Source organism: Carcharhinus amblyrhynchos, chromosome 1 (genome assembly GCF_965287045.1).
Source record: "Carcharhinus amblyrhynchos chromosome 1, sCarAmb.v2.hapA, whole genome shotgun sequence".
Lineage (NCBI taxonomy): Eukaryota > Metazoa > Chordata > Chondrichthyes > Carcharhiniformes > Carcharhinidae > Carcharhinus > Carcharhinus amblyrhynchos.
The window spans coordinates 163,350,480-163,373,917 of NC_137324.1; the positions used below are offsets into that span (position 1 = coordinate 163,350,480).

General features: G+C 41.1%; 1 protein-coding gene across 2 annotated transcripts in view; it reads right to left on the bottom strand.

Annotated features, from left to right (window-relative positions):
- man2b2 (mannosidase, alpha, class 2B, member 2) overlaps positions 1–23,438 on the bottom strand; it is a 61,157-nt gene that overhangs the window by 23,427 nt on the left and 14,292 nt on the right. For both annotated transcript variants that reach the window (XM_080194709.1, XM_080194701.1), the window contains exons 7-14: positions 21,156–21,354; positions 17,818–18,008; positions 15,157–15,343; positions 12,303–12,430; positions 6,578–6,867; positions 5,117–5,308; positions 2,766–3,024; positions 314–424 (exon numbers count right to left, since the gene is read on the bottom strand). In XM_080194709.1, the coding sequence (XP_080050835.1) occupies positions 314–424; positions 2,766–3,024; positions 5,117–5,308; positions 6,578–6,867; positions 12,303–12,430; positions 15,157–15,343; positions 17,818–18,008; positions 21,156–21,354 (1,557 nt within the window). The remainder of the gene's footprint in view (positions 1–313; positions 425–2,765; positions 3,025–5,116; positions 5,309–6,577; positions 6,868–12,302; positions 12,431–15,156; positions 15,344–17,817; positions 18,009–21,155; positions 21,355–23,438) is intronic.

Consider the following 23,438-nt stretch of genomic DNA (forward strand, 5'->3'; position numbering starts at 1 on the left):
TGGTTGACTATCAACTGCCCCCAAGTGCAACTAGAGATGGGCAATAAATGCTGGCTAGCCACCCATGTCCCACTTATGAATAAAAATTAAAGTGGACTTCAGTTCCTTCAGCTTTAAATGCTAAACCTTCCATCTAAACAAAAAATGTAAAACTGATCTCGAAATTGACTCACTTCATTTTAACTGACTGACCTTTAAAGAATGAGTTTGTATTGTGTAGTGGATATTTCAGTGATACAATACAGAATTATGTCATTCATAAAGACTGATAACAACAACAAAAAAATTGCTTCAAACTGTAAAAACAACTCACCTCCAACTGCCCATCAGCTTGGCTGGAAATGCCATGTGCTCTCTCCGCTAATATGACAAGCTTTGTGCCACTTTCCTCAATATAAGCGGTCCTTACAAGAGGGTAATAGTTCTGTAACACAAGGCAAAAAACTTGTTAATATTTCCCTTCTGACTGCCATGCCCCAGAGGAGGCAGCTGGTACTTGTGTAAAAAAAAAATCCAAGGACAGCCACAGTTTACTATAGAAGGAAAGACTCCCACAAGGTTTAAAAATTAATCACCTCTGAATAACTTGGTTTTTCAAAATGCAATTGTACATATTTTTTATTCATTCAAGGGATGTGGGTGTCACTTCCCAAGCTGGCATTTCCTGCCCATTCCTAATTGCCCTGGTGACAGAGGGTTGGTGAGCTACCTTTTTGAATTGCTGTAGTCTAAATTATATTCTACTTGCATGAAGAAACAGACATGTTAAATCAACAAAATATACTGCAATTTTGAATGTTAAGCCCAAGTGCGTATCAGATCACCTCATGGCAACACCCAGTGCAACAACTGGGTGCAACAATTCTAATGCATTGCTTTCCTTTTGCCATTTGCATCAGCGCTGTGGCAACAGGATCTGTATTGATAGCACAGTGTGATGTTGGTGTACCTTTAAGAGATTTTTTTTTAAAATTGTGTTCTCTGCAGATGTATGCAGACCTTTTTGGGTTTTTTGTTGTTGTTGCCAGGCCAACTGCTAGAAGTCATTTTATCGCTACTTCAATGGCTTAAATGGAGTTTTTTTTAACTCTTGGATCTCTCACGACCTTGCATAATGAGGGGGAAGATTGATTAACAAGTCAAAGTCAGCTGGTTCATCCACAGGAAAACAAAATCTGAGTATTTATTTGCAATTTTAGTTTAGAAGGGAGTAGACATTAGATTGAAAGCTGTGTTTCTCTCTTTCTCCCCAGTATTACAGAGTCTGCTGTTAGCTGCAAACAAGGCTTCTGTCCCTCCTGGAGTAGAAAATCTGCTATCGGTGGTCGGCTTGTCTAGTGTCTCTCCCCAGTGTTTTGGGAAGCTGTTCTGGGTAGATATCCAGAGGGCTGCTGGAAGTTACAAGGCTGGGAAATCAGAGTTTCTATTCTCCACCTAAAGGTCTAAGTTCCAGCATCATGTGAGCATTCATATTTTATGTATTAAACCTGTGGCAAAGGTTCTGTTTATGGGGTTTGTTTCATTGGAATGGTGTTTAGCTGTTAAGGTTTATACAATATCATGACTGCTTTTTTCTTGTTTGTAATTGGTAAAATCTTTGCTAATTTTTTTCCTATACATGTTAACTATATAATTAAATAAACTTTATTTACTCCTTAGTGAATCATACCTGAAGAGAAATATCTCATGCTCACCCCAGACAAATTCAAATTGCAAAAGTTATGATCGAGGCATACTTCTGGAACACTTTGGGGTTTCTGACCCAAGTTAAAACAATTGGGGGCTCTTTTGCAGGATTAAAATATATATTTCTTGATTGGTTTGGGATTACTGAACACAAAGACAATGAGCGGTAAGCATATTTGTGCTTTCTTTTCAGGTGTTATATTCGGGTATAAATAAATAGGGAGTGCCTTGTGTAATAATGGATCTTTCAGAGGTTAAAAAGTTGCTGCGTCTGGAAGAAATCATACAAAGTGATTTACAATAGGTGACTAAAACAAAGCTTTTGGAATTGGCAAACACATTGCAGTTGACATTACCTGACAGCATAAGAAAGATGGGAGATAATTGTGGCAATATCTCAGTATTTAAAATTGCCAGAAACACAGTCAGAATCATTGGAAATGGCTAGAATTCAATTACAAATGAAACAGCTTGAACATGAAAATAATTAAAGCAGCTTGAATTCAAAATAAAGGAAAAAGAGGAAGTGAAAGCAAGAGGAAGGAAGGAAGGAACAAAAAGCACAAGAAATGCAACTGCTTGAATTGCAGATTGCTCTTGCACCATAATACAAAAGACAGCCACAAACAGGGAAAAGTGGGGATTTCAGCCACTGGAACAGAGCATTGGTGGCCTGCCTCATTAAAGTAAGATCATGAATAGGTGTAAATGGTTTCCTGATAAAAGCAAGATAGATTCTCATCAACCTTAAGAAACGCAATAGCCTGCAACACAACTTGCAATTACCATGCCATCAACATCAGGGTGGCATTTGTGTGAGGAGAAAAGCAAATGTCATATGGAATAACAGAGGTGAATTATGAACATGATAATCTAAACAGTAACATTTGGAGAGAGGAAGAACCATAAAGGAAGGATAATACAATGAAACCTACAATGAATGAAGATATTATTTCATCTTCAGTACTTTCCCATATGTCAGAAAGGGTTTCTGCTGTAAGATTCTAAAAGTAGCAAGAATTCAGATTTTCCTTTCCACCGTACACTAAGTTTAAGTTCAATATAAACAGTCTACCTACTCGAGCCAGAGTATTGTTGGTATGTGATTTGAACAATCTCTTCATCATCTGGTAACCATTATTGTCTGTGTAAATGGTCCTGTCGGTTTTCAGATCTGTTGTCGTCCTTAAGATCGCTTCCCTGTTCAGGTCCAATGGTCCAACAATATACTCCTGTTCAATTCTATTGCATAGCATTGACCCATCATAGCCATTAGGTACACGATAGATCCTTGTGTATATTGCATATTGGTAATCTTTTGCATCAGCAGAAGTATTGCTATTTAAAATAGATAAGAATCACTTGTGTTTAATAGTATATACAGCAGCGTGAGCTCCATTCCATTCTGAACAGATTTTTAATTGACTGCCACTAGAAAGTAGGAATTTACAAATATAGAAAAGCCCATTTCCAATGAAACAAGGTATAGCTAACATTACAATGCGTTTTCCCTCAGGTCTAAAAGATTGAGAGAGGTTTAAGTTTTGAAGTTAGCATCAGGGGTGGGATTCGAAACAGCATGAGTACTAAACACCACAAAATCATGACAGATTAATTAACTTACTATTTACGTTTTATTGATGTAATAACAGTGGCTAAAATTTTCTAGCCCTTCCCACCAGCACCATCTTCCAGTCCCACCAATGTGACACTCCGTGGCATGTTCCCCGGTGACAGAGGGTACAGGGCATGCAAAAAAACTGTAGACACTGATCGGACTGGAAGATCCCACTGCAACTCAAGGTAGGCTGTCTCCGCCACCAGAAAATATGCCGTGGGGAGCGGTGGGAGGGAATCCTGCCCAATGAGTTTGTTCGCACTCACTGTCAATGAAGTGGAAAGCTGACAGCAAATTATATGGTCACACGTGCTGAATGTAAATATCCAGAAACTGCTGTCAGAGATACCCTGATCTTCTACAGCACATGCTGTGATAGTCCTCTTCAATAGAAGCAATACGGAAATCATTGTAATGGCCTGAATCTATATTTGCAGCTAGAAAAGTTTGGATTGACACGTTTAGGAGTAGCATAATAAATTATCTTTCATGAGTAACTTCTTTGTCTGAAAAATTAATTTTACAAACGTGGAGTTTCAGTCTCTGAGAAGAAAATTAATGTTGCAAAATTTAAAATGAATAACATTGGTTGAATTCTGCCAAACCCCTACTGGCAGGTTTCATGGCCAGCACGGTGGGAGAACATGGTGGGAAGGCCAGGAATTGCTGGCACACCAGCGTGAATGTACAGTGGGATCTTCTACTGGTACTCTCAATGAGGACATTTCAATCTGATTGTTGAAAAGCCTCAAAATTGCTTTTCTTGGTCAGAGATGCCAATTATCCTGCAGAGGGCATCTGGAAGTCAGATAACTAAGGGTGGAATTTTGTGTTGCTTTTGGGGTGGGGGAGACTGCAAAATGCAGTGAGTGATTTACATTCCATCCCGCGTTCTCCCCCCCCCACCTCACCAAAGCCTAGCCATCATCTACAAGACGCAAGTCAGGAGTGTGATGGAATGCTCTCCACTTGCCTGGAGTAGTGCAGCTCCAACACTCAAGAAGCTCAACACCATCCAGAACAAACAGCCCACTTGACTGGCACTTCAGTCAACAACAGACAGACTTACTCCCTCCATCATTCCTGCACAATGGCACCACCTGATGCTTTGCAACATCTCACCAAGGCTCCTTGAATAGCATCTTCCAAACCAGCAACCTTTATCACTTAGAAGGACAAGGCAACAGACACAAGGCAAAACTGCTACCTGCAATTTCTCCTCAAAGCCACACACCATCCTATCTTGGAAATATATCACTGTTTCTTCAGTGTCACTGGGTCAAAATATCTGGAACGCCATCCCCAACAGCATTTTGGGTACACTAACACTATGTAGTCTGCAACATTAGTTCAAGGAGGCTGTTCCTCACCACCTTCTCAAGGGCAATTAGGGATGTTGGCTTTGCCAGCAACACCTACATCATGAACAGATTAAAGTTGGACCATCTTTCTCTTGGAATCTGAATATTGTGAGCTCAAAACTGGAGTACAAGCTGATACTTCAGTGGAATTTTGAGATTACACAGTGTTATTGGAAATGTTCTTATTCAGATGAGATGTTTAACTAAGGCCAGTCTAGCTTCTCAGATGAATGTGGAAGATTATATGGTACTATATTTAAAGAAAATCAGCAGCATTCTCTTAGTATCCTGACCAATACTTAGCCCCCCGAGAAAATGACATTAAAAAAAGATTATTTATATAAAATGGCAAGTTTATTCTTTCTTTTTTGTCTTCATTTACAGACATCCCAACCTTAATGAGAAATCGGTATATAAAGATTCTGAACATGTTATATTTGATGCACATTACCTGTAGAAGAACTGCCTTATTTCAGTTACTAGTTTTCCAGTAACTATTTCCATGCCAATAGACTTTGACACCAGTATCGCTGAGCCACTTGGTGTGAATATGTAATTATCAGAGATTGGACCCTGTCTAATGTCTCCATTAGCGTGGTACTCCAAAAACTTTTGGTTTATCTTGACAGTCTTCTGGGAGGATCTGGCATTTACAAGAGAGCAGCTATTATTATGACAAAGGGGTTATCGCATACAACAAAGATTTCCCAATGGCTAATGCTTTCTATCTTAAGGTTTCCAATCAATCATCCATTTCACAAAAGCAAGGCACAAAGTGATGAGATTGATGTTGAGAATCAATGTTTACTGTGGATTAAAGATATATTTGAATGTGTTTACATCGGTGTGTCCAGTGAGAATCAAACTATATAGCAAGCAGTTTCAGCATAGTCAGGAGAGGTCATAGTGGCAGTTTTGGTGTTAATTCCTTCTAAACAAGTAACCTGCTTTCCACAAAATGCCATTTGTTTCTCTAGCGAATTCACATTAAATTAGTAAGGGAAAAGCATGCAAAAATATATTACTCTGACTCAGACTCTTTGTGCATTCTTAAATGGGCTGATTAAAGTAATAGGCCAGGAAGTCACTTGCTTAGCATTTAACCTGTGCTGAGTCTCAGCCAGACCAGCAGCAAAAGGCAGTGAAATCATGGAGAATAGGTCCCCCAAGTAAGAGTCTAGAGCACTGCCACATGAAGAAATCCACACCTCCACAAAAAGGAGAGCACGGAGAAAGCTGACATTAAAAAATGGAACAAAAAAAAAGTGGATAATGAGTCACAATTATTGTTGAAACATGTGAGGCTTTCAAAAACGCATCATGGAAAGAGGTTTTGCATCGTGCAAGTGCAGCTGTATTGCAGAAGTTATTTCCTACATGGAAAGCAAGCTATTATTAATTGTGCAGTAGTTCTACCCTATTCAACTTCACAGCACGGTGGCACAGTGGTTAGCACTGCTGCCTCACAGTGCCAGGTTCGATTCCCAGCTTGGCTCACTGTCTGTGTTGAGTCTGCACATCCTGTCTGTGTGGTTTCCTTCGGGTGCTCCAGTTTCCTCCCACAGTCCAAAAGATGTACAGGTTAGGTGAATTGGCCATGCTAAATTCTTTCTCAGTGTACCTGAACAGGCACCGGAATGTGGTGAATTGGGGATTCATTGCCATGTTAACGTGAATCTACTTGTGACTAATAAATAAACTTAATTTTCACAAGTTAGGTTTACATGTTTAAAAGCCCATATTAACCATGTTCAATAGTGATCTAGAGGTGAACCTTTTTAAAAAGTTCCCTTACCAAATCATATTCTAAATTATGTTGCTATTCTAAAGCTAGCTGAAATTTAAACAAAGCAAGCTGGAGCTTCTGTTCTCAAGCTCGGTTTATAAATGAGCCATTTACCTTGGTTCTCACCTGTCAGTGATGCTATAGAGTAGGTTAGTGTCCTCATTTAGCATCAATAAATAGCAGTCATTCATCAACGGAAGTAGTCTGTGCCCCGGATTCTTAGATTTGCTGGCTGGCTTCCTGTCAAGTGTAATCACTCTCCCTCTGTATGAGGCAGGATTGTTTGAGCATTGGTCGTCTGGTTCCTTGGTGCAAGTTGATTTTTTGTTTTTTACAATGTACCTACGGTAACTGAGCGCATTTAATCTTACAAGGACATATAGGTCAAAAGTGCTGTTATAAGCAGATTTCTGGATCTGCAACAGAAAATGAAAATTAACATTATTTCACCATGCACATTGAACATAAGGACATCTAATTTAAAGAAACTGAACTAGAAAATCATTCAGTAATTTACCACAAGATTTTTTTTTAAAAATAGAAGCTAAATGTACAATATATATGCTGAGAGGATTTAGTTTTTGTAATTTCTCCCTCCTATTCAAGATGCTTGATTTTATCAACTCTGATTCTGAGAGAGCATGGTGGCACACTGGTCAGCACTGCTGCCTCATGGCGTCAGGGACCTGGATTCGATTCCTGGCATGGGTCATCGACTGTGTGGAGTTTGCACATTTGCCCCGTGTGCGCATGGGTTTCCTCCAGGTGTTCTGGTATCCTCCTACGGTCCAAAGATGTGCAGGTTAGGTGGATTAGCCATACTAAATTGCCCCTTAGTCTCAGGAGTCTAGCTAAGGTAAATGCATGGGGTTATGGGGATAAGGCCTGGGTGGGATTGTGGTCAGTGCAGACTCGATAGGCTGAATTGCCTCCTTGTGCACCGTAAGATTCGATGCTTCTATGAAATACACAGCACATTCCCAGGATAGCTCTATATGGCCTATACTCAGCTCCAAGGACCACTGGGTATGAATCACCCTTCCAACTTTCCTTTCTACTTATTCAGCTTTGCTCAGCCCTGACTGGAGCAGAAACAAACCATAGCTTAGAAATTGAGCCATGAACATTTTGGGGTGGGGGAGATAAATGTCGTTCCCGTGGTTGAGGGTCCCCATTTCTGGGCTTCATTTCAATGGTGCACACGAAGCATCATCAGGACTGCAGGCAAAGGGGACTCAGCTGAGTATTCTTGGGGTTGGGCCAAGGAACAGGTTCTGGGTTAGGGATAGTAAGGCTTGGTGTCAGGAATGACTGGGATCGTTGATGCTGATCAAGTCCATTAGCACGTGACAGGGAAGAGAATTCCTTCTCTTCGTGGCTCAACATTCCGGTAAAACGTTCTTTTGCTGCGGTCTTGGTTTCCGAGTGCAGCCAATTAGAGCAAACCAGTTTTGCAGGAGCGAGCTTCAAATAAGCTTTCGGCCCCTAATTTAGTTATGCAGACAGTTCAGTGTCCGCTTCAGGCCTTAATAGTCAGGGCAGCGGCCAAAAGTAGACCAACCAAGGAAGCTAAAGCCACGTCCAGAAAGTTATTGTGCAAAATTTAGCATAACTTTGCTCAGATCGGAAACTAGTTTCTGAACTATCGAGGGGAGATACCAGCAGTAGCCAGGCCTGTGACACCACAGGCTGGTTCTGCTGTGGGACAGGGTCGGGCAAAGAGCAAGCAAGCAGTAGTAATAGGGGACTCGCTAGTTAGAGGCACAGACAGGTGTTTCTGTGGCTACAATCGAGACTCCAGGATGGTGTGTTGCCTCCCTGGAGCCAGGGTCAAGGACGTCTCTGAGCGACTGCAGGATATTCTTAAGGGGGAGGGTGAGCAGCCAGAGGTCGTTGCACATATTGGTACCAATGACGTAGGTAGGAAAAGAGACGAGGTCCTGAAATGTGAATATAGAGAGTTAGGCAGAAGGCTAACGTGCAGGACCTCGAAGGTAGTAATTTCAGGAGTATACCAGTTCCACGTGCTAGTGAGAGTAGGCAAATGAGCACCTGGCTTGAGAGCTGGTGCAGGGGGAAGGGATTTAGATTTTTGGATCATTGAGATCTTTTCTGGGGTAGGACTGATCTATTCAAAAGGGATGAGTTACATTTGAACTGGAGGGGGAACCAACATCCAGGTGGGGAGATTTGCTAGAGCTACTCGGGAGAGTTTAAACTAGTTTGGCATAGGGGTGGGATCCAGAGCAGGGAAACAGAAGAGAAGTTTGAGGCTAGCACAGAAGTTAAACAGAGCACATTAATTAGTGAAGGCAGTGTCAGTAATCTTAATACCAGACAGATCAAACAGACGCATGACAGAGAGCAAGGGAAGTCCAGATTAAACTGCATTTATTTCAATGCAAGAAGCCTGATGGGCAAGGCAGATGAACTCAGGGCATTGATGGGTACGTGGGATTGGGATATTATAGCAATTACTGAAACATGGCTAAGGAAGGGACAGGACTGGCAGCTTAATGTTCCAGGCTATAGCAAAGATAGAACAGGAGCTAAGAGAGGAGGGGGAATTGCAGTTTTCATTAGGGAAAGCATCATGGCTGTACTGAGAGGGAATATATCCGAGGGTTCCACCACTGAGTCTATATGATAGAACTGAAAAATAAGAAGGGGGAAATCACCTTGATAGGGTTGTACTATAAGCCCCCAAATAGTCAGTGGGAAATTGAGGAGCAAATATATAAGGAGATTACAGACAGCTCCAAGAAGAATAGGGTGGTAATAATCGGAGATTTTCATTTTCCCAACATTGACTGGGACAGCCAAAGTATTAGTGGGTTGGATGGAGAGAAATTTGTTGAGTGTATTCAGGAGGAATTTCTCATTCATTTTGTGGATGGCCTGACTAGAGAGAGGGCAAAACTTGACCTCCTCTTGGGAAATAAGGAAGGGCAGGTGACAGAAGTGTTAGTGAGGGATCATTTTGGGACCAGTGACCATTATTCTATTAGTTTTAAGATAGATATGGAGCATGATAGGTCTGTCCCAAAAGTTAATATTCTAAATTGGGGCAAGGCCAATTTTGATGGTATTAGGCAGGAACTTTCAAAAGTTAATTGGGGGAGTCTGTGAGAAGAAAAGGGACGTCTGGTAAGTGGCATGCTTTCAAAAGTGTGTTAACCAGGGTTCAGGGTAAACACATTCTTCTTAGAGCGAAGGGCAAGGATGGCAGAAGTCGGGAATCCTGGATGACTCGGGATATTGAGGCCCTGGTCAAGAAGAAGAAAGAGGCAAATGACATGCAGAGGCAACTGGGATCAAGTGAATCTCTTGAAGAGTACAGGGGGTGTAGGAGTAGAGTTAAGAGAGAAATCAGGAGGGCAAAAAGGGGACATGAAATTGTTTTGGCAGATAAAGCAAAGGAGAATCCAAACAGCTTCTACAAATACATAAAGCGCAAAAGAGTAAGAAGGGGGAGAGTAGGGCCTCTTACAGCTCAACAAGGTCACCTACGTGCGGATCCACAAGAGGTGGATGAGATCCGAAATGATTATTTATCATCATTATTTACTGTTGAGAAAGGCACGGATGTTAGGGAACTTGGGGAAATAAATAGTGATGTCTTGAGGAATGTACATGTTACTGAGAAGGTGATGCTCGAAGTCTTAAAGCGCATGAAGTAGATAAATCTGCAGGACCTGATGAGGTATATCCCAGGACGTTGTGGAAAGCTAGGGAGGAAATTACAGGTCCGCTAGCCGAGATATTTGAATCATCGATAGTCACAGGTGAGATGCCTGAAGATTGGACAGTGGCAAATATTGTGCCTTTGTTTACAAAGGGCTGCAGGGAAAAGCTTGGGAACTATAGGCCAGTGAGCTCACATCTCTGATGGGTAAATTGTTGGAAGGTATTTTGAGTGACAGGATCTACAGGCATTAGAGATGCAAGGACTGATTAGGGACAGTCAGCATGGCTTTGTGAGTGGAAAAAATGTAACTGTTTTTTGACGGGGTAACCAAGAAGGTAGATGCGGGCAGTGTAGTTGATGTTGACTACATGGACTTTAGCAAGGCCTTTGACAAGGTACTGCATGGTAGGTTGTTGCATAAGGTTAAAAATTGCATGGGATCCAGGGTGAGGTATCTAAATTGATACAAAATTGGCTTCTTGACAGAAGCTTTATAAGTGGTTGTAGAGAATTGTTTGTCAAACTGGAGGCCTGTGACCAGTGGTGTGCCTCAGGGATCAGTGCTGGGCACACTGTTATTTGTCATTTATATTAATGATTTGGATGAGAATATAGGGGGTATGGTTAGTAAGTTTGCAGATGACACCAAGATTGGTGGCATAGTGGACAGTGAAGTAAGTTATCTAAGATTGCAATGGGACCTTGATCACTTGGGCCAGTGGGTTGATGAATGGCAGATAAAGTTTTATTTAGACAAATGTATGATCATGCAATTTGGCAGACTGAACCATGATAGGACTTACTCAGTTAATGGTAGGGTGTTGGGGAGAGTTATAGAACAAAGAGATCTAGGGGTACATGTTCATAGTTCCTTGAAAGTGGAGTCACAAGTGGTCAGAGCAGTGAAGAAGGCATTCAGCATGCTTGGTTTCATTGGTCAGAACATTGAATGCAGGAGTTGGGATGTTGTGTTAAAGTTGGATAAGGCATTGGTAAAGCCACTGTGTGCAATTCTGGTCACCCTATTATAGAAAGGATATTATAAAACTAGAAAGAGTGCAGAAAAGGGACTTGGTGGATTGAGATATAAGGATAGGCTGAATAGACTGGGACTTTTTCTCTGGAGCGTAGGAGGCTGAGGGATGACCTTATAGAGGTCTATAAAATAATAAGGGGCATAGACAAGATAGTCAATATCTTTTCCCAAAGTTAGAGGAGTCTAAAACTACAGGGCATAGTTTTAAAGTGAGAAAAGAGAGATACTAAAATGTCCAGAGAGGCGATTTTTTTCACACAGAGGGTGGTGAGTGTCTGGAACAAGTTGCTAGTGGTGGTAGTAGAGGTGGCTACAATTTTATTTTTTAAAAACATTTTGGGTGGCACAATAGCACAGTGGTTAGCACTGCTGCTTCACAGCTCCAGGGACCTGGGTTCGATTGCGGCTTGGGTCACTGTGTCGAGTTTGCACATTCTCCTTGTGTCTGCGTGGGTTTCCTCCGGGTGCTCCGATTTCCTCCCACCGTCCAAAGGTGTGCGGGTTAGGTTGATTGGCCATGCTAAAATAAAATTGCCCCTTAGAGTCCCGAAATGCATAGGTTAGAAGGATTAGCAGGTAAACATGTAGGGATATAGGGGTAGGACCTGGGTGGGATTGTGGTCGGTGCAGACTCGATGGACCGAATGGCCTCCTTCTGCACTGTAGGGATTCTATGATTCTAGATAGTTCCATGGGTACGATGGGTATAGAGGGATATAGGCCAAATGCAGGAAACTGGAATTAGTTTAGGGGTCTTTAAAAAAAGGTAGTATGGACAAGATGGGCTGAAGGGCCCGTTTCCATGCTGTAAATCTCTATGACTCTATTTCTCTAATTAAACATTAAAGTTGGAAGAGTGTGGTTTAGTCAACAGTTAACTTCGTGCAGCCAGCCTTTAATCTGATCAATTGGCCACTCGCCACTTGTAAGCAGAAAAGCCCACTGTCTCCTTTTTCCCAAATCTGGGAAAATGGCCTGAGGATGGGATGAAGCAAGCATACAAACCAATAGCTCTAATTTACACCAGAGTCTAAACGTTCAACCCACGGACTCTGTGTAGTTATTCAAGCGATTTAAATGCATTAATTTGTCAATATTTTCAACGCAAATAAACACAAGTCAAATACCTGTGATGGCACAACTTTGCCTGCATCGTCATAAACATCGACGGCTGAATAAGCAATAGAGATGTTAATAACTGTTGTGATGTTCCATCCAAGAGGGTTGTACACGGTGATCTGTAAAGAGCCATCCTCTTTTGAAGAGACAAAAAAGCAGAAACAGTTTGACATTTGAGAAAAGTGTGAACGTACACATGGACAGAAGTGCTGCACCAATTTACAGAAATTATCAAAAAAATGCAAAAAAAATGACAAAGTTATATTTAAAATCGGCCTCTTCCCCAATGAAAAGTATGGATCCAGTCATCCTAAATTACACTAAGAAAGGTGTAGCATGCTGAATTTATTACTGTAAATCCACTTGAGTAAAAACTGACCATAATATTTGTGCTGAGCATTCAAAGATGTACTTTTAAAGTAAAACTTAATGATAGAGTGGCACGATGGTGAGCATTGCTGCCTCACAATGCCAGGGACCCAGATTCTAGTCCAGCCTTGGATCACTGTCTGTGTGGAGTTTGCACATTCTCCTCATGTCTATGTGGATTTCCTTTGGGTGCTCTGCTTTCTTACCGCAGTCCAAAATGTACAGGTTAGGTTGATTGACCATGGTAAATTGCCCGTAGTGTCAGGGAGATGAGCAGGGTAAATACATTGGGGTTACAGAAATAGTGCCTGGGTGTAACTGTTGTCAGTGCAGGCTTGATGGGCTGAATGGTCTTTCTCTGCACGGTAGGGATTCTATGAATATGTTTTCGTGACACACGAGGTAAATAAACAATGCCTCAAAACCTCATTTAATAAATCACTAAAAGAAGATTTCCATAGCCTAGTTCAAATAAAAATAGGAAATTCTTTGAAACATGCAATTGGACTGTCAACACCATTGCAGAGAGAAGAGAAAACAGGTTAGTGTTTTGAGCTCCTCTCCTGTACCACACGCTGTCTTCTTCAGAGCTTTGTAAGAATCTTGCTCAAAACACCAACCTATCGTTCCTCTTCAATAAAGCTGCTAATTGACTTGCTGGATGCTTTCAAATTTTCAAGCATTTGTTGTTTATTTTTTGTTTAAATTTCCATAAACTAGATTTATTCCTCTCAGAGAGCTGTTACCCACTGCAAAGCTCATATCAAAATTTGAACATTGTGTGCCAAAAAAAAGTATAATAGCTTCCTCTAAACAGGGCAATCTATGGAAGTACTCTTGTACGGATTAATAACATGAAACGTGCATTATGTCTTAAAACCATGCAATTAAAATACTCCTTTTTAGTTTGCTTTACGCTTGTGTCTGTGCATGCATCCACAAAAAATTATTTGGTACTTAATTGAAATCACTTTTACTCTTGTGACATTTAATGTTTATTTTTCATCAAATTGGCTTCCTTAAATTCCTGTTAAGTCCTATTAGTTTATTCTAAAATACAGTCAACAAGGCTGCAAATTGCAGACTTTTCCAAAATAATTTTATTCACTACAGTTGTTTCCAACGGTTGGCTGATTTGAACAAGATTTGCATTAATTTTGTTGCATCGCACCGAGATTCAGACATAAACATGCAACCAACTGGAACTTCTGTGAATCTACCACGAGATCTTAAAATCTTATCTACAATTGCTCTGAAGGGCAACTTCTTGTCAGCAATATTTTTCTGCAAAAAATGTCAAAATCTACATTGAGATGCAGATTTGCAAGTACATGGTCTCTCCCGTAAATTCTATTTGCTAACCATTTTTATTTAGTTATATCCAAAGTCCAGTTCAAAGACTTCACCAGTGAGACATTACAGATCCAAGCTGACAAGACAGGCTGCCCTCTTCCCGTCTTGGGTTCGATCTACATGATCCAAGCTGATAGGAGCAGGCGTTGCACCCATTCCGGTGCTTGATCTCATTCGCACCTTAGCCAAAAGGCCTACATACCGTTTTTTAAAAAATTGCTTCAAATGCAGCCTCAATATAACCTCACTGTCTTTTACCAAGTGCAGGATCAAAAACTACACATGATCTTAGCCAAAAGGCTGAGAAGCGATCATTACCAAAGTTGCTGATACCTATGCTGTTACTACGTCAAAGGATCAAAGCGTACTTTCCCCTTATAACCTGGAATCTGTGTCTTCAGAGAAGGGTTTCTGTGGAATAGAGGATTATCAATGTGGACAGTGTAAATGGGAGGAGAGAGTCATTGACGAGGCTCTGAACTGGCAGTGGAGGGAAGATAAATAAGTAACATTAAAACTGTTTGACAATAAAACAAGATATTGTTTTACTATAACCAGGTTTAGTAAGACAGAATACCATCACATGCCCATTTATACCCAGAATCACCCTATGAGAGTAAATGAGGAAATCATTGCAATGTTTGACACAACCTTTCACTACTTTTCAACAGTTGGTGAAAAGTTTATTATACATTGATAAATCTATTTTTGCCTATTGTACCAATTAATTTTAATAAAAATTAATGACAGCATGGTGGCACAGCAGTTAGCATTGCTGACTCACAGCTCTAGGGACCCAGTCAATTCTGCCTAGGATGACTATCTGTGTGGAGTTTTGCATATTTTCGCCGTGTCTGCGTGGGCTTCTTCCGGGTGCTCCAGTTTCCTCCCACTGTCCCAAGGTGTGTAGGTTAGATGGGATTAGCCATGGTAAATGTGTGGAATTACAGGGATAGGGAAGAAGAGAGGAGAGAGCCATTGCAGATTTGTGGGGCCACATGGCCTCATCTGCACTGTAAGAGTTCTATTCTATGGTAACTGCTTTTATTGTCAACTTACTTGGCTTACCTGTTATGCCCAGTCAACACTGAACGTAACATTCAAAAACGCTTTGCAACTTATTCAAGAAAATAAGTGTACCTGTACTTCTAGTGTCTTGATTATAGGGACGAGAAAAATCCAATTTATCCTTTCGAGTGTTCAGGGTTTCTCGAAATATAGCAGCCATTACTGATTTCACAGCCCACATCCCTTGAAATAGATGATCCACGTACATATCTCTGACTTTGGGAGATTCCGTTCCAGTGATGCCATCATGATGTTGTACCTAATAGACCAATGTTGACATTTCCATCAAGGTAAATCAGAAGGATATGGTTAAAGACTTATAATGTTTTACTAACACTGTGAATGGAAACTATCATAATTTTCTATTTAATAATGTTGGATCACACACTGAAGAAAACATTCTCACTCAGCTGTAATCTTAGTGCAGGCCACAGCATGACCGCTGTGATTCTCTGCTCACTGTGTGGCAAATCTTTGCACCATCGTTATGAAACTCAGCTTACCAGGTCTAAGTTAGGTTCAGGTAAGAGAAGATTGGAGAAACGGGCTCCAGGTTTGAAAGAGGACAGCAGAAAGCAAACCTTAATAAAGAGGGCCCAGGAAGTGGCCTGATAAACGAAGACAGTCACTGGAGCAAAGTTACCTCTTTACAGCAGTAATGTTAAGCTCTGTGTACCCGAGGATCTGCAACTATCTCTGTAATTTGATGTTTGGATGCATATTCAAGAATCCAGACAAACAGAAATTCAGGAAACACGGCTGAAACTCAGAGGTGGGTAGTTGTTGATGCCATCCGAGTCTGGTAATTGAAGAGGGTTCAACAGAAGACACGAAAATCTCTGCGCAGGAGACCCTTGGGGCAAACGTATCACTGCTTGGCATGGCTAAAGAGCTGAAATTGTGCTGTGAATTGGTGCTCAAGTGTATTTGGGAATCTAGGGGGAACAGAATCTCAATGGAGATGATTAAAACCATACAAGTTGGGCCATTGGTGAAGCTAAGTTGGAGCAATATTTGGAGAAAATTCCAAGGCGAGACCTTTGAAAGGTTGGAATCCCTCATGAAGGAGACAGAGTTTCAGTAGGATTAATTATATCACAGTGTTAATGATGCATGGGTGGGTAAATCCATGGAATCCATTTTGGTAACATCTGGCATTTATTGTGCTGGTGCTTGACCAAAGTTTACTTGTTAATTCACATGTACCCTGAATGTCATTGTATAAGATTGTAAATTATTTTACCTTTTCTTTGTATAGTTAAGTTTATTTCTATTTGTTCAAAATCCGTGGAATATTGTGGCTGTATTCACTGAATAAGTGACTTGAATCTCAAACTTTGTTCATTTTATACAAAACGCTATTAATCCTGTACTGGATCTCACCAAGGGCCAAACCAATATTGGCAGCACAATCTTTCACACCCAAATTCCAGTGAGAGCTCTGCATGGCTGGGGATGCTAACTTTTAAAATTCCTTCTATGTTTCTCAGTTGCTGAGTGGTTACTTCTGCAAATGCTCCAATATGGAGAAATCAGTCTGGCTCCTTAACTTGCCATGTTTCAATAAACACAGATGAATTCCGCAGTTTGGATAACTAAAACAGTGATTACATTTTTGGGTTACTCTGGCAAGCCAAATCGTGAAACTCTTAATTTTACCGTTTTTCAAAATTAACATATTTTTCTGGAAATGCATTATCAAAAAGGATAGTAACATAGGTATAGACAAATTAGGAGCAGGAAGCGGCCATTTGGCCCCTCAAGCCTACAGGTTAAATAAGTAGCTTCTACACTATAATTTGACAGCATTCAAGAGGTGGTTGGATATAGCAGTTGGGGTGAATGAGATCAAAGGTTATGGGGAGAAAGCAGGATTAGGCTATTGAGTTGGACGATCAGCCACGATTGTGACAAATGGCAGAGCAGGCTCAAACAGCCAAATGGCCTCCTCCTGCTCCAATCTTCTATGTTTATCATAAGCACAGTTCTACAAGAACAGCATACTACACCAGATTCTTTGGCACCAAAAATAGGTTTTGTACTGTAATATCCCATAGAGCTATGTTTTGCATGTACAGGCATGTTTCATGGAGTGTTTTGTATTCCTCGTGTGGATTTAACAGAACTCCTCTCCCCCCAGAAATATTCACATAATTACATTTGTTCCATTGTTCTCTTCTTTCGAGAAAATGCTATGCATTTTGGTCACGTTCGACAATGCTACTTTTCAGACAACAAATTTAATAGAAAGCACATCAGAGGGTCGAATAAGGGTTGCTTTTGGATGTTCGAGAGTAGCCTAGTGCTTCATGTCGTTAGTGTGTGCTTAAACTGGACCAGATGCTGGGCAACACGACAGCTCAGTGACTATCACTGATTGCTGTGCAGACGCATGGATTTGGGCCGGTGTCTGTGGGAGTTTGCGCATTCTCCCCGTGCTTGCGTGGGTTTTCTCCGGGCGCTCCGGTTTCCTCCCACACCCCAAAGATGTGCTATTTGGCTGATTGGAGGTAATAAATTGTCCCTAAATTAGTTTTCCCTCAATGTGGAATGCCATAAGCATAGATAAGGGTCATGGGTGGAGGGGGGACTGGTAATGTTAAAATGGCGGCGCAGGCTCGTTGGGCCGAAGGGCCTGTTTCCCGGGCTGTTTTTTGTTCTTTATGACGAGAATTTCTTCATTTTCTGCCTTACGAGAAACAGCTGATTGGCTAGGCACCTGAAAGTCCTCACCTCCGACACTGCCCATCTCAGCTGCTGAATTTGTTGCAGGGCCCAAAGTTTGTCTATCGACCCTGAAGGGAACCTCAAGAGGTACAACGTGAAAAGGGATTCACAGGCGTACAGGAATGAGTTTGCTCTCCGGGCCATTCCTTTGAGTCTATTCCGAGAGGCATAAAATCCAGTCCAGGCTTGAAACGGCTCTGGAATGAGAGAAGCTAAATATAATCCAACAGCGTCACGTGCCAATAAAGAATTAAATTTTTCCTCTTCCTTACGATTGGAATTTAAAACATGAAAAAAGCGTTCAGCAGCAGACAATGGTACACAGTTTTTAAAAAAGTAATTATAAAATGAATATAAAGGGCACAGTGTTGATGCGCCAAAACATTGTTAGGGAGAAAGGTCTTTTTGATTTGATTTATTATCGTCACATGTATTAGGATACAGTGAAAAGTATTGTTTCTTGCACGCTATACAGACAAAGCATACCGTACATAGGCAAGGAAAGAACAGTGCAAAATGTAGTGTCACAGTCATAGCTAGGATGTAGAGAAAGATCAACTTAATGCGAGGTAGGTCTGCTCAAAGATCTGAAGGCAGCAGGGAAGAAGCTGTTTTTGAGTCAATCGGCCTCAGACTTTCGTATCTTTTTCCTGATGGATATGATTATGATTCTAGCTATAAGATGTGCATCAGCAAGTGGACACCACATAGTTACTCAGCAGTAACAGAGAATGTCAAAAAGTAATACACACCATGACTAATTCAAGATAAAATTCACAAATGAAAGCACTGCAGTCAAATCAGATTACAATTCTCTTGTGACCTAGTTAGTCACAACGGTTTGATTCAAGCCCAATTTGTCGCTCTACTTTCATTCCATAATCATGAACAACTGGAGCCGACAACTCCAGGCTGGCTGTACCTTTGTTCGACTAATTTTCCTGATTGCAGTACTGGATAAATAAGCTCTTTTTAACCGAGTCAATGCTGTGCCAAGCAAAAGGAAGTCCATGAACCAATATAGCAAAGGTTTCATCCACCTGCTACTCTTCCTCTATCCTACAGATTGGAAATTAGTTCTATCTAACTGCATTTCAAAAAAAAATGTGCACCATATGCGAGTGGCTGTGTTCCTAATGATCCTCGCTCCCTCCTTCGGAGTGAGCACCTGGCTTCCATTCTGTACTGCCTGAGAAACGTAGACAACAACAGGAACTCGTGAGTAGAGAGGAAGAGCATAACCATTTTCAAAAGGAGAAATATCAACATTGTTAAAAGGAACCTGTACCTGACTCAACTGGACAGTTTGACATGGCACTGTCGAAACAGAGCAGCAAAAGGCCTGAAAACATACCTCAAATTTGGATACAAAATTTCTAGTTTTAGAATATTCAAACAGCCAAAAAAAATCTGGCAGCAGTCAGAATATTTTTTTTTAAATTTGATTACTGCCATCCACAGCCTTCAGCAACAAGAAACAAAAGCTGAAAACTGGATACTTTTTTTTGGTAATTCTTTAAATACTTGAGCAATTTCGATTGACCTCACAGAAGAGGAAGCAAATCAGTGCGATAAATCAGGAGTATAGTCATGGACCCAAACGGGGGAATTATGCCGGTTCATAGAATCCCTACAGTGCAGGAGGAGGCTATTCAGCCCATCAAGTCTGCACCATAATACTCCCACTCAGGTCCTATCACCATAACCCCATGCATTTACCCTAGCTAGTCTCCTGACACTAAGTGGCAATTTATCACGGCCAATCTATCTAGCCTGCACATTGGATGTGTGGGTTAGGTGGATTGGTCACGCTAAATTGCTCCCTCACCGACTAGTGTTCAAAAATTGCAACATTATCAATTACTTGCATTGAAGACAACAACACTCCAACTTGCTTCGGCAATGGGTTTGCACCTCCAGTACAGATACCTATAAAAGCACTCTTCAAACTAAAAGATGAAACTCTTCCGAATTTTGTAAGGTTAGAGCTCATTTTTGTTAAGATTAATAAACAAAGCTGATGCTACTGCTGATTAACTTGAAGAATCCACACATCTCCAAAGATCTCAATCAACCCCCTATGGAACAGTAATCAGAATAAGTTTTGACATCCAGACTCTTGTTATTATAAATAGCCGGTGCATCAAGCACACAACAGCTCCCTCTGCAGGAGGTGGCAATACACAACACAGGCATCACATTCAAATAGGAACAGCTATGGAATCTTGCCAGATTGCCTCACAAATGTTTACAACACATGTTTGTACAGTTCCTCTGCCTGAAAAAAAAGCTACTGAAATGATCCATGGATACATATTAAAAAAAAAACCTATGTCGCTGTGTTGGGTAATCTTCCAACATACTGCCACTTAAGACAATCATTGTGTCCAGTGCACAGAATGAAGAATGCTTGAAAGAATGGCCACCTAATAATATCTTTAAAAAGTCCTTCTACTTTTTCTTAAAATTAGGATGGATTTAAAACAATTGATAAAATCAATTTTCTTAAGCATTTTAGAACATTATACTAAAACCAGGCTTAGTTTTTAAACTGGAGTGACAGTTTTATCTTTTAAAATGTGCTGTTGAACAGAATTTCAAATATACTATCCAATCACTGCAAATGAATTGTGCCACCTGCAATCACATGCTTAAACGGTCATCATTGAGAAGCTTGAATGTTCAGAGCTCAGTGTCCATCGATACGGAAGAATACCCCATAACTCAAGACATCCTCCCGTTTTCGTGCCATCAAGACTAGCTGCCGACAACTTTCCATTCGGTCATTAATAATACATTTGAACTCCTCAACACCGGTGCCCCACAAGGCTGTATTCTCAGCCCTTTACTGTACTCCTTATACACCTATGACTGTGTGGCCAAATTCCCCTTCAACTTGATTTTCAAATTTGCTGATGACACCACCGTAGGGAATCGTTACGGTAGATGAGCACTATTTCCACTGAAGCCTAGGACCAGGGAACCAGAGCCAGACCTTTAGGGATGAAATTAGGGAACACTGGTACACACAAAGAATGGTAGAATTGTGGAACTCACATTTGCAGATGGTAAACTGATGCTAGATCAATTGTTAATTTTAAATCATGGATTTTTTTCATTAACCGAAAATACTGAAGAATATGGAATGGCTGGACAAAATGGACTTAGACTACTGTTGGAATTCAGAGTCAGAACCTTTTCAATCTGTTCACTCAAGTTTTGAAGGTATAACTCAACAACAGCAATAGGGGAAGAATTTTGCAAGCGAACACAACATCACACTCCCTCTACAATTAAAACGTGCGCTGCCGTTGGGACGACATTTCTGGGTTGCCTACCATTACCTGAGGAGTAAGGGAGAAAGTCTTGGTTTTTTCGGACATCCCAGGTCAGGTTTGCATTGTGAACAGCCTGCATGTATTCACTTAATGTAGCATACTGCACTGTAACTCCAAACTCATCTCTACGCTGGTTAATATAATCCATCAGTGGATCCATATTCTTAAACTGGACTGAGGCATTGAAAAACTGCTTGTCACAGCCCTGTGATCCAAAAGTGAAGAGATAAAAATAAAATAAAAGGGAACAACAGGTTACAGGCAAACTGACAACACTGTAAAATGAAGCAATGGTTTGTAACTCCTCAATACTTCTCCTACTTGGCGAGTCATCTGAGAATGCTTTACGGACAAAATAAACAACTAGAATAGACACTCTGCACGAAGCAGGAAGGGGGCAAAGACAGGTTAGTCAGATAGGGAGGGCGGCAAGGAGCTAAAATACAGAAGAGAAAGGTCTGTGGATAGCTTTTGAAAGTTGGAAAGGGAGGGGGAAGACCAAAATGGTGGAGGGGAGGGGAGGGGAGGGGTGGCATTTGCAGAGGCAAGGCCATACTGGTTGAAGGAAATTATGCTGCTGGTGGTGAAAGAGTAAAATAGTAAGACAGTGTGAGAGGATTGGAAGAACACAGTCATTGCACATTTTAATTTGGGCTATGGAGTGATTTGAAGATGAAAGTAATGATCTTAGTGTCAATTTACTAGGGCATGGGGAGCCAGTGAAACTTGCCAAAGGCGGGCGATAAAAGGTACATGTGGACATGAGTCAGGGTATTATCGCTGAATTACAGCTTGTGATTGGTGAAAAACGTCAAGGCAGCGAGGGAAGTATAGTGGAAATTGAGCTTGAATTAGTTTATTTTTTATTCCTTCATGGGATGTGGATGTTGCTGGCAAGGCCAACACTTGCTGTCCGTTCATAATTGCCCTTGAGAAGGTGGCAGTAAGTTGCCTTGACCTGCTGCAGGCCATGTGGTGTAGGTACACTCAGTTCTGTTAGAAAGGGAGTTTGTTCCTGCATCACTGAAGGAACAGCGACATAGTTTGAAGACAGAATGGTGAGTGACTTGGGAGGAGAATTTGGTGGCAGTGTTCCCACAGATCTGTTGCCCTTGTCCTTCTAAATGGCTGGTTTCCAATTTGGAAGGTGCTGTCAAAGGAATCTTGGTGAGTTGCTGCCATGCATCTTGCTAATGGTGTTCAGCATTGTCACTGTGCATTATGGTAGGGCAACTGAACTTTTAAGGTGATGAATGGATTACCAAACAAGTAGGAAGCTTTGTCCTGGATGGTGTCAAGCTTCTTGTGTGCCATTCGAATAACACTCATCCAGGTAAGTAGAGAGTATTCCATCACACTCCCTTGTGCTTTGTAGATGCTGGGCAGGCTTTGTGGAGTCAGGAGATGAGTTACTCATAGTTTACTAGCAAAAAGTATTTTGGTAATGAAGCGAGAGAGGGAGAGGCAGAGACTGGAAATGTTTTATATATAGAACTTAGCGAAAGATACAATAGGATGGAGTGGAGCTTTTCCTAAGCTGTACACCAAGGTTCCATGTCAGAGGTGACAGCCAGGCCGATCGAAGGCAGTTGGTGTTGGGAGGTAGGAAGGAGATTGTAGGAATCACAAAGGATTACTTCAGTTTTCTGACATTTAGCTTAGGAAAGTTAAGACTCATCAGGCCTTAATGTCATTCACTGAATTAACAACTCAGTGATTCAAAGCTGATGTCAACATAACCTTTACATGAGAATAACTGTCAGAAGCTGAAAACAAGTAACATGTAATAAGTAAATAGTGGAAAAGTAACGTGTGTAACGGAACCTGGAACAACTAAACCTGGCCCACTCATTCGTGAATTATAGATAAAATGAATAGATCTTGTTTTGTTACAACTTACTTTAATCATATTTTTAAAATTTCAATCTAAATTTAGGGACGTATTGGCACAGTGGTTATGTCACTGGATTAGTAATCCAGTGGACGGAGACTTACAAACCAGTGCAAATGAGAAATTTCAGTTCAATTAACTAATTGATTCTGGACTAAAACACTAGTTTCAGCAATGGCAACCATGTAGCTTCCAGATTGTTGTAAAACCCCCAACTAGACCACAAGTGTGCTTTAGGGAAGGAAATCTGCTGTCCTAACCTGGTCAGGCCTATTTGTGACTCCAAAGCCACAACAAACTGTCCTTTGAAATGTAGGATGGCACAGTGGCACATGGTCAGCATAGTAGTCAACACCATTGCCTCACAGCGCCAAAGATCCAGGTTCGATTCCTGGCTT